Source organism: Dipteris shenzhenensis, chromosome 24, assembly GCF_047967505.1.
Source record: "Dipteris shenzhenensis isolate YYH24624 ecotype China chromosome 24, Dip_SZ_1.0, whole genome shotgun sequence".
Taxonomy (NCBI): domain Eukaryota; kingdom Viridiplantae; phylum Streptophyta; class Polypodiopsida; order Gleicheniales; family Dipteridaceae; genus Dipteris; species Dipteris shenzhenensis.
Window position 1 is genome coordinate 48964132 of NC_141619.1, and position 11089 is coordinate 48975220.

The 11089-nt window shown below is 45.4% G+C and overlaps 1 protein-coding gene across 2 annotated transcripts; it reads right to left on the reverse strand.

Annotated features, from left to right (window-relative positions):
• Window positions 1-373: 373 nt before the first annotated feature.
• LOC147886712 (Ribosomal protein S18) lies at window positions 374-9860 on the reverse strand. 2 transcript variants are annotated; one of them, XM_087395620.1, is made up of 8 exons: window positions 9715-9860; window positions 9477-9633; window positions 2419-2499; window positions 1825-2318; window positions 1562-1660; window positions 1362-1421; window positions 1100-1265; window positions 374-1015 (listed from the first exon to the last, which is right to left on the reverse strand). In XM_087395620.1, exons 1-7 carry the CDS (start codon window positions 9787-9789, stop codon window positions 1107-1109), a joined length of 1125 nt encoding a protein of 374 aa, XP_087251746.1. In that variant the 5' UTR covers window positions 9790-9860; the 3' UTR covers window positions 374-1015; window positions 1100-1106. The 2 variants fall into 2 exon arrangements, with proteins under 2 accessions (XP_087251746.1, XP_087251745.1); XM_087395619.1 differs by having other exon boundaries at window positions 374-1265.
• Window positions 9861-11089: the final 1229 nt, after the last annotated feature.

Here is an 11089-nt window from a genome sequence, read left to right on the forward strand (position 1 = left end):
ACTACGACTAATATCGACTCCATCCACATAATGTTAAAAAACAAGACTATAAAGTTTTTGGATAGTTATAAGGAGGTGTTACTTGGCTCTGAGGATAAGAGAGGACCTGTGTCAATCCTACTGCTGATAAGTGACATGCCCAAGAAAACCATTCATGGAATGCTTATAGATTTCTCTTAAAAAATAACTTTGTTCTAAAGCGAAGTTGAGCTTCGAATGATGGAAGCAAAGAATTAGTATACGGTTCGGTATTCGAAACATATATATAGCATGCATGTTCTTTTCAGCTATAGCATCTATACCAAATGGTCTCAAGGAGACATTGAGAAATACGTCATCTTAGCTTCCACATCAATTAAAGGAGGGATAGAGCGTTGTACAATAAGAACACAATGCAAGACGATAGCACCTACAGAGATCAAAGCTAGACGCGATTGCTCTAAGTCATGATGGCTTCAAACTTAGACTAGCGTCACTAACCGTTATACGAAGAAACTTTTTAGAGGACTCGAAGAAATGATGGCAACAGCCATATCATTAATGGCGAGATCCATCTTTTCAAGAAGAGCTTATGCGAAGATACATGTTTGTGAGTAGCGAGGGGAACGAGAACAGTATCCCAAGGGAAAAGGCATATTAGGGAGCAATAGAACCGTGTAGATGAGAAAAAAAGCCTTACTGGCATACTTACTAGAAATGAGCACAGGATTATGCGATCATCTCCCGAAAAAAAGTGCGCTATGACAAAAAGAGTTTAAAGGAGGCCCGAAACAAGACTTCATAAGTAAACCACCATAGAACTGGTACAGAGACACCAGCAATCAACGGTATGTTTACTGTTTGTGTACAACACATTTACTTCATGAGCTTATTACAGGATTTCAGAATACTCATTTTCAGGTATTTTTGAGGTCCTCTAGGAATTCAGTAGCAAATGCAAAAATGAAACAATGTTCATCTGACCTTCGTAAATGCCTTGACTGACTGCTTTCTTTCCTACATACTGACATTCTCTCTGCATGAGACCTAGTTCTCAACCAGCCTGGCCACAGCTTCGTCTCCTTTTTATACTTGCTTCACATCCATTGTCACAGCAAACTCATTGTTTAAGTATCATCACTCTCATAGAAGTCTGCATCTGAGTCGTAAGGATTATTAAATTCATATCTTGGCCGCCCCATATTGGTGTAAGGAATCAAACCAAAAAATCTTGCTGTCTTTATAGCTTTGGTGACCCTCCCATGTGACTTGTTCCGCATTTTAAACTGCGAATAAATTTAAGAATCTTCAGGGTCCCACTCTACCATAAAACCAAAACATGAAATAAAGCAACTAAGGTAAAATTTGATCCCTGTGCTTACCTCCTTTCGGGCAAGAATGTTACCAGTCTCTCCAGTGAACTTGGTTAAGAATCTTACATTCTGCAAAGTTGATAGTTTAGAGCCTTATTTCACAAGGTTCAGATCATCAATCCAGATATGAAAAAGAGGTTGATTAAACCTCCCCTTGATTTGAAATAAAAACACTTGATGACTTATATTTTCATTCTTAATTATCTCACTCGAAAGTCAGCTTTGTCGATAACTTCTTGGACAGAAAATGATAGTTTCTCCCTCCGTTCTCTCTTCCGAGGTTGAAGAGGCTTTGATATATCGAGCTCCTGGAAAAGCCAACATGTAAGCAGAATTTTGTGTGAATAGAACCCACCAAAAGAGAGAGCCCCCCCCCCATGCGCACCATGTGGATCCATTTTCTGCACAATGATGGTCAGAAACACCATGAAGTGCATGCACAATCATAAAAAAAGAAATGTATAGACTATACCTCAGGGTCATACTCCATGCCAGGATAATACACTGGACCCTCAGGTCTGAAAGAATACACAGGATCAGGTCCACCCTCTTCCTGGAATTCTGGTGGTTCAAAGAGAGGAGTGTTTGCTAGCAGGTCTTCTAGTTCCTCATCTGTGTCCTCACCTTCAAGTTCCTCATCACTAGGCACACCCATGTCTGAATCAGAATCATGCTCATCTAGCTTGGCATCACCTTCTGGTGTGTTGTCATCTTCTATATCTTCAGCAATACCTCCATGTTCCTCAGCTCCCCATCGTTCTTCCCTGGGATATCCCCCGTACTCTCCATTAGCCACAGCATAGTCGTCTCCAGCTCCATCAGAGAACATAGGCCCCCTGTGAGTATCATTGTCGTCACCCATCAGCCGTGCCTCGACATCATCATCAATAGTAGATCCTGATGAGAAGCTCCTCCATGATAGATTGAAGCTGCTTTTAATCATAAAATTGGGGAGTCTCCCATTTGCTGATTCCCAATAAGCTCATTAGATTTCACATGTTCATTACTACAGCTATTGAACTGATTAAATACAACCTAGTACAGGAAAAGGAAAAGGTACACTTACAGGTGAGTGACGATGTCAACATCTTGCTGAAGAGAGATCCACAAGCAGCATTGGATATCCGTTGCACATGGACTTCCTTTCCTGTATAGCATTGAGAATGTAGTTGCTTCAGCAAGGCAGCACACAACCAACCAAAACATAAAATCCTCCAATAAGGAAGAAAACTTGAGAACAAGTTTCATCATCAGGACCTCATTAAAACATCTAATCTGATCCCCAAGAAATGCCTTTATGCAGCCATAAAAAATCTATTCTAGAAGCAATCGTTTTGACAGCAACATATTCCACCTTGATTTGGTGCTCGCTCTGCAAACTCGTCTTTCACATTTTGGCCTCCTGGCTTGCTCATGTCTTGACACACATGGACATGCTTGAGCTACCGTGCATGCATAGGAACCACACTTGTGCTGCCCATCTCCAAAATTTTGTACAAATTTGAAGGCTGCTTGGCCTTTTCTGCTGCATAATGCCTCACAATTACTTTATAGGGCCTCCAAGCTTGCTATTCAGCCTCCGTTTGCACACATTGTGAAGTTTTCATTGTTGTCCCATTCTGGACTTTTTAAGCCAGTCTTGCATTGGTGCTTCTATGGCATATTCAGAGTTTCTGCAGCACAAAGCTAGGAAATCGTGCAAACTCTAGCAACTTGCTACTTTGGGCTTCTCTTTTTTAGAAGAATCTGCTTGCCTTTATAAAACAATGACTGTCCCTGCCTTTAATGCTTGGCCCCTATACTAGAAAGTCCAGGAAGAATTCCAAGTCTCTTCCAAGGCAATTTAGCAGTCCAGGACCTCAAACCCAAGCTCAGATACCACTGTAGATAGAACCAAAACAATGCTCGAAAACCAAAGTGCATAAAGAAACAGGAAACCAAAATCCCCCTGAGGGATTGTCAGTGATCTTAAGCCTGATGCTCAAGACACCCCTTTTGAAATGTGTGAGGTTTCACACCAGCAATAATCACCTTCAGTTCGAATCTGCTAATCTGTCAAGACATAGCAAAGAGTACACAAATGTGGTAACCGATCCCCTAAGGGTAGCTATCCTCCCAGCCATAGGTTCACTGCTGTGAACCACCCCCAAGCCTAAGGTCTAGACACCGAGAAAGCAGGTATGCCAATGTAAGGCAGAAAGGAAGAAGAGTGATGGAAAAATGAGTTTGTTCCACGCTCATAGGGCTTGATTGGAGAGAGTTGGGTGCGGGGAGCAATGGAATGGAGATCCAACTTCAATTTGTAGACCCACTTAGTGCACGCTTGCTTGCTGACAAGTCACACAACTCCCATGTGCCATTTGCATTAATGGAATCAAGTTCAACTTTCATGGCATCCATCCGTTCTCTTCTTTCAAATGCATCCTTATGACAAAGAGGCTCCTCTTACAAGCAGTAGCAATCAAAGTACCATGAAGCAAATTGCCCTGCATTTGTTTTTGTGCACCTGTTGTATGGCATATTTTGGAAGGATGTACAGTTGAATCTCCACGCTATACAGATGTATGTACGGAGCTGTAAACAGGAATTGTAGTGTTGTACGGAAATGTAGAGTATTGGAGCAGACGATTGTACAGATTGCATATGGACCAGCACTGTAGGGAACTGTACAGCAAACTATGGGCTGGTAACAACTGGTCCTAGGGTTTTGTTATATTGGGGTGTACTTTGTACTCACTTCTTCATTACAGCATTACGGTTTTCTCCATTGCTTCCTCTCTTGCCCTAGCTTATAGTACACCTACCCACAGACCCCAACATCACAACACACCCGATCCTTCTCACCAAGGCACCTAAACTTGTTCATGCACATTGAGAATGTATGTAAGCTACAACACTACGCTCAGGAGATATTGCATTTCTGTTTGCTTTGGAAATTTCTGAGGAGGGTTCATCCTCGTCTATTTCCACTACCTCTACTCTAGATTGCATTGGAGAGTTTTCATCGACAATCGGAAAAAGCATCCTCCTGGATGACCCAACCTTGTCTACACTTGCTGGCCTTGAAGAAGATCCACTCCCAATTGCTATGGGCCCTTTACTCCCAGGCGATTCCAATATATTTATTGGTGTGTGGGGAGAGGACCCCAATATTGTGGATTTCCAATCCACTATGGATTGCATGCTATCATCCTCATCCACCAGAACAGTTGAGTCGCTGTCTCTATCATCCTCTACATAGATGCTGTCTAGACCACGTTTACCCTTGGCTGGATAGGGTGGTCTCATTGCGGACACTACATACCTAGCAGCCAAGCTTGAATCCACAATGAAATGCAAAGCTCATGTCAATGTGCTCTACCATTGGGACCAGGGTTTGACCACCAAAAGGATCAGCAATCACAGTCGCCAACCTGCCTTGGTCATCTGCCATCTGTCCTGGACATGCTCCTGCGCCAAAGGCCCTGCTACAGAACCATACATTCTGCTGCAGGCACCTATACAACAGGCGCAATCATTCCAGACCATCTCTACAGGATCTCGTGCTGCTCACGTCATGCCTGTCAGACCTGTGCATTTCTGCCCCATACAGTCCCTGATTGTTACGTGGAAATTCCTAAAGTCCCATGCCTCCATGATAGCTCCAATACTGCTAGGTGCTTGTCTTGTGTGCTGCTCACATGGCAGCCTATGTTTTGCCCATGTGGAGCCCCAAGTTCATGGCAGCCTATGTGCTTCCCTTGGCGGGAGCTGCTGCATCACCCATTAGTGTGAACCATCGACGCCCTCTCCCGTTGAGGAGCTGCTGCTGTTGCTACGCCATCAAGCCCCCTCCCATGAGCTCGCCACAGCCTGCTGCTGCTGCTGCACCATCGAACCCTCCTCCCGTGAGCTGGCCACAGCCCCTCGTGGGCTGCTGCCTCGTCGTGTGGCTGTTGCCTTGTCGCGTGGCCAACGGGCAGCCCTCCAAGACCCCCCCAAGAAATATATGCTAAAATGCCTACACGAGGTTGCATGGAGGACACATGGGGAAAGCAAGCTTTGGAGCTGCCATAAATGCCTACACATCAGGAGGAGTACCCAAGAGTGGGATCTCAGGGGTGATCTCTCAATTCCACAAGATTTGCCTCATATTGGAAGGTGGAAGGTTTGGAAGCCACCAAGGTTGACTGAAAAAGCACATGTAGACAAGGTATTGGTTGAATTCAAGAAACAAAGCGGACGCCTTCAAGATGAATGGCGGAAGGAGAAGAGCAAGAAAGAGGAGTGGGAGAAGGAAAGCAACATGGGAATCAGAATAACAGCCTCAAAGGCCAATGGGAACCGAGCTACAACTGCTGAGAGATGCACAAGGAGGTCCGGAAGGAGCAAACACAGTAATGGAAGAGCTGAATCTGAGAACGAAAAACTCAAAAAAGATTTGGCCTCCTTGCAGGCAACCATGCAAGGTAAACACACTGAATTCACACAAAAGATCATGAAAGGAGAGGCTGCAATCCTTGAATGGAAAGATGTGGTCAAGAAAGGCACAGCTGCCCCCAAGAAAGAGATTATTTCAGATTCTTTGGAGGAAGATAAAAGGAGAAACAGCAAAGCCCTAAATGTTGTGGTTCGAGGTCTCACAATGGGAGACACCCCTAGGTAGGACGCACAAGTCTTGTTCACCAAAATGGGTGAGAACCTTACATGCGAGGTGTAGACCCTCATGATCCTGTGCTCTCTAATTGTGTAGCTGACGGAATGCAGCCCATACATTATGTGTGGTAACTAGTGACAGGTCGTGGGGCTGGGCATAGAGGACATGTATGGTGGTGTCTGCATTTGGGCATCGTGGAGGGAACATGCATACGTGCTTCCCCTTTGACAGAAACCCCCACCCAGTGGTCGGGTCTCCTCCTCGACAAGATCTGACAATCTCATCCATCCTATGTGTAAGGAAGGACTGCCTCTTACGCGTGTCAATCGTTGGAAGTCGGGGGAAAGGATTTGGTGGCAGCACCTTGTTGTGGGGGTTAAAGGTCAATGTGCCTTTACCCTGGTTATGTACAATACTCAAACACATATATAAATGAATGAAAAAGAAGATTAGGGTGGTTCTGCACCCACCAAACTTGTGTGGCTCTCTGTCTCTCTCTCTCCTTCTTCCGTTCTTGCTTCCGTTGAGAGCACTCTCAACTGGTATCAGAGCCCGGGTGATCTAGCTGAGTGTGCGTGAATGCTTGAAGCTCAGCAGCTCTGTGGGAGGAAGGAAAGGCTCTGTGGGAAGCTTTGTGGGTGACTTTACTTGCATCCGAGTGTGCAGAGACCTTGGAGGAACCTTTGGAAAAGTCACTTTGGCTTTGCGAAGTGGTTTTGAGAGCCTGTTCTGTGGTTTCAAAGAAAAAGTCGTTTTTTGAGCTTTTTCCTGTTCCGTTCGATGACAGAGACTCCGTATTGACTTGTAGAGGCAACTATTGCTTGCTTTTAGTGTCCACTTCACTTCAGGAGCTTGGAAACACCTTCATTCTTGAATCTGGGGTCATTTCATTGGATTTCTGACTCACTGTGTCAGTTCCTACCTTTTTCTGTCCGGGTGTTGGAACTCAAGTTTGGAGCAACCATTTGCAGATCTGCCAGTTCCGGTGGACTAAGGAGGTTCTAAAACTTCTATTGGGATTTGCAGGTCATATTCTTGGTATGCGCATCACGCGTGATTGGAGTAGGAAACTCCTTTGGCTTTCACAAAAAGAGTATGTTACAAAAGTATTGCAGTGTTTCAATATGGAGGGGGGAAAGGCAGTGAGTACTCCATTGCCTCCATATGTGAAACTGAGTCACACTATCTGGAGAGCTCCATGAAGTATGGATCGTCTCATATGGGCTATGTCCATCTGTAGTAACCTCACGTGCATAGGATGATGTGTCTGGAGGAAAGTAGCACATTGCAATAAAGATCAGTCGGGCATCCGACAGCTGAACTCGTATCCACATGTGTCGTGCATGCTCCTCTCTCCGCACCACAAATATGAGTGGTCTCAAGTGTGATTTGGAAAGGACACCCCCCCCAGCCTGAACCTCGTACTCCACTATATCCTGTCACTGTGGGCAGCCCCCTCTCTTGGCTCATGTGTCTTGGTGTAGAAGATCATAACTCTGTCATTGTATGTCTCCAAGAACCTCTCGGATCAGACCATAACGTGCCTTACAATTCCACATTGCTATTTTCAGTCCAATGTGTGCACTCGTCCTATAGGCTCAACACCGTCATAATTCCCCATCTTTCTTCTCCTCGTCTCCTCTCTCTCAAATGATCACCTTTCCATCCCTATATGCAGCCCATTTCCCTGCTTCTCTTGCTGCCATTACTCGTACCATACCCTCCCTCCAGAGCTCCTATTGTAGGAGAGTGAGGTCATCATCCAAGTAAATTTGGATTCCCTTCAGAGTCGCCCTCATGCTCATGAGTGTCTTCCTGTCCATAGCAGTCCGAAACTTCATCACTAGTGGCGTTTGGAGTGCTTTGACTCGGCTAGAGAGACAGTGCTTCCAGGCACACTTCCAGGATCCATCGATGAAGAGCTGGCTTTTCGATACACTAGTGCGGCGGACTGCCATGTATACCACACCCTTCCCCACCCTTATGGAGGTGCGATCTACCGATGATAGAGTGGAGAAGATTTGAGCGGCTTCAGGTGACTACGGGTCTAGGATGATTCGAAGTAAGCCCTCAGTTCCACATGAGATAGTACAGGCACAATTCGCCATGACACCTCTACAAGTTGATACCATCTTTCAGACAGTGACATTCTTCCATAGAGTCTGGGACTTACCTCGATGGAGACTACTGAGGCTGGCCACAAATCAGCTCCCATCCATCACAATTTGTGGGCAGATCCTCCACGTAGCACAACAGTAAGTTTAGGTTTGCCAGTCTGGTTTCAGCAGTTTCTCTTTCAGTTTGCACAGTGCATTCTCTCTCAGTTCTCAGCTTCAGCTCTCTCATTCTCAGTCCATCCACAAGCTCAGTTCAATTCTCTCACTCACGCAGTAACCCAGCATGCCCGTGGACCGCTCTAGCCTCATCCTTACCCTCGCAAAGTGGACCACATTGAGGTCTCGGTCATTGGTTGGAGCTGCTTCTCAGGTCTTTGGGTCTGTTTCGTGTTTCCACAGTGGTTGCATTTCTTTGCTCTCTCAAAGAGTGTTCTCAGTTGTAATTCAGTTCTCCAAGATTCTTCTACATATTGTGGGAGAGGGCCCTCAGTGGGTACAGGGACCCAATCAATCAACCTCTCTCTCTCTCTCTCTCTCTCTCTCTCTCTCTCTCTCTCTCTCTCTCTCGTGCATATGCTTAACCAATTTGAAAGCTTCTTCTTTGTGGTCCCATGGAGGACAACGAGAAGTGTATTCTTGCTTCTTTACATCTATCGGGTGAAGCTGTCACTTGGTGGCACAAGATGCAGGCAGATCACTATAAATTAAATAAAAACAAATACAAGTCAGAGGAATTCACATAGTACTTGGACTCTTTTGGAGACCCAGATCTTTGAACTATCCCCATGGCCCCAATGAGTCAGCCAACTATTGCACCAACCAATTCACAAGAGCAAAACTTGACCATGAACTTTTTCCATGGCCTATGATAGGACATTCAGTGGCGTGTACGGTTTGAGAGCAAAAGACTATGATGCTGCCTATGAGATTGCACAGAACTTGAGCTCATGAGCAAGAGTCAAGGACCGAAGGCTTCCCGATTCCTAGCATTGATTTGTTTACATTCCAGCCCATCGGTTGCTACTTGTAAACAATGCTTATGTCCGATATTGAGCAGTGGTCTACTTTGAGAAGGTGAAAGACAGCAAGAGTTGCTCAGATGGTGAAGCTGAGGCTACACGCAAATGGAATTGGAAAATAAGAAAGGTCGTATTCGCTAACTTGGTAGAACCAATTGTATTCTGTGGTTGCCAAGCACATGACACCTACCACAAGAAGGGTAATCTAGAAGGTTGTTTAAAAGTACGAATCGTCCCTGTAGGGTAATCTGCAGCGAGTCAGCGAGTTTTCACATTATAGTTCACAATGACTAGTTCTTCTACTTAATTTTTGGACGGCCAAACGGAAACACTGCAATTGAAACCAAAATACCTCGAGTGAATGGAGGCATTTCTGAATCATTCTGCCAGATGCGACAATGGTTGAGGGATGTAGGGGCATAGCTGAGCGAAGAATCGAGCAGGGGGACTGGTTTAAATCTAGACGGAGGAGGCGGAATGTGAGACCTCGAAAGCAAGGTCGAATGCTCCTGGAGACAAGAGAGCAAAAAAATTCAGCATTGAGCCAAAAAAAAAAACAATATCCCAGGAGCGGGAGAAAGAAACGTAACGGCATTAAGAGCAGATATAGCGTTGATGCAGGGGAGCTTATGCCGACAGCGGCTGGAGATGGTGGCAAATCGCATTGATAACAACAACAGAAGCCTCTATCGTCTTCCTTCTCCCGTTGAAATGCCAAGCTCTCCCTCCCCAACAGTGTGTTTACTGTTTAAGTATCCTGCTAAACAGTGTTTACTGTTTAAGTATCCTTCACCCCTAACCCCCCTTGGGTTCAAGAGCTCCCACTTGGGAACTCTTGAACGCCCCTCCAACCCTACTAGGGCGGCTGTCCGCATTCGAATGGTGCTGCTTGCAGCTTAGGGTGGTTGCACACCGCCCATCATTGCCTGCCCACGCGAGCACCAGCTGGTGTTTGCATACCGCCAACTCGCACATTCATGACAACAAAGTCGAAAAGCCAACGTGGTTTAGGCGGGAAGACTTCTGATTTGCCATGTCAGTGCTTGGGTGGGCATTGGGCGGGGAGTAGGGCCTGCCCATGATGTTGGGCGACCCTTTTTTTATTACAAATGGCGACAACCACGTGGGTGCCATGCACACCTTCATCCCTTCCCAACCTTGGGTGGGCGTTGGTTTTTAACCACCCTTAGGCCCAAGGTGGGTGCCCCTTGCTAGGGTGGGTGAGTAGGTGAGTTTTAATAATAATAATAATAAACGTGGACTTTTGCCACATCCATGTGTAAGAGCAACCCTTCTTTCAACTCAAATTGCATATATACATTTTTTGGTAGGGACATGTTTGAGTCAAAACTTGGGCATCGACCTCCAAAGCCCTTAGGGAATCAAGGGCAAGGAGGGTGCATTATAGCATGTGCCCTCGAATATATCATCTCATGGTCATAGGGTGTAAGTTTCCAAGAAGTGCCATTGGAATTATTAGTCAACAAAACACACCGAAGTAGTATTCACCACCATTGTCTGTGCAAAGGGTCTGGAGGAGACAGCCAGTTTGACTTGGGTCACACAATGAAACTAAAGGAACCATGCTTTACTCCACCTTATTGGCCAAATCTATGTTGGGGTATTTGCATGCCTCAATGTGTTTCCTATGTTCCTCCTATTGAGAGTTCACGCTCAACATCATGTGATCATGTATGCATAGCACCATCATCTGATCATATGTGCATAGCACTACCCTTATAGAGTGCTATAAAGGAAAGAATTAGATGCCCTAGCCCTAACCCTAAATGGGTTTGTATATAATCTACATTTTCAATTAAATCTAGTGTACAATTAGTCATTTGTGGTGTGCTCTCTAGCTGTGCCCTCTCTCCTAGGACATCTCCACTCTTCTCCTCTCCCCTCTTCATATTTTGTCATGGTATCAAAGCATGGTTTTGCCTTCTGCTGAGGCGCCATCTTTGT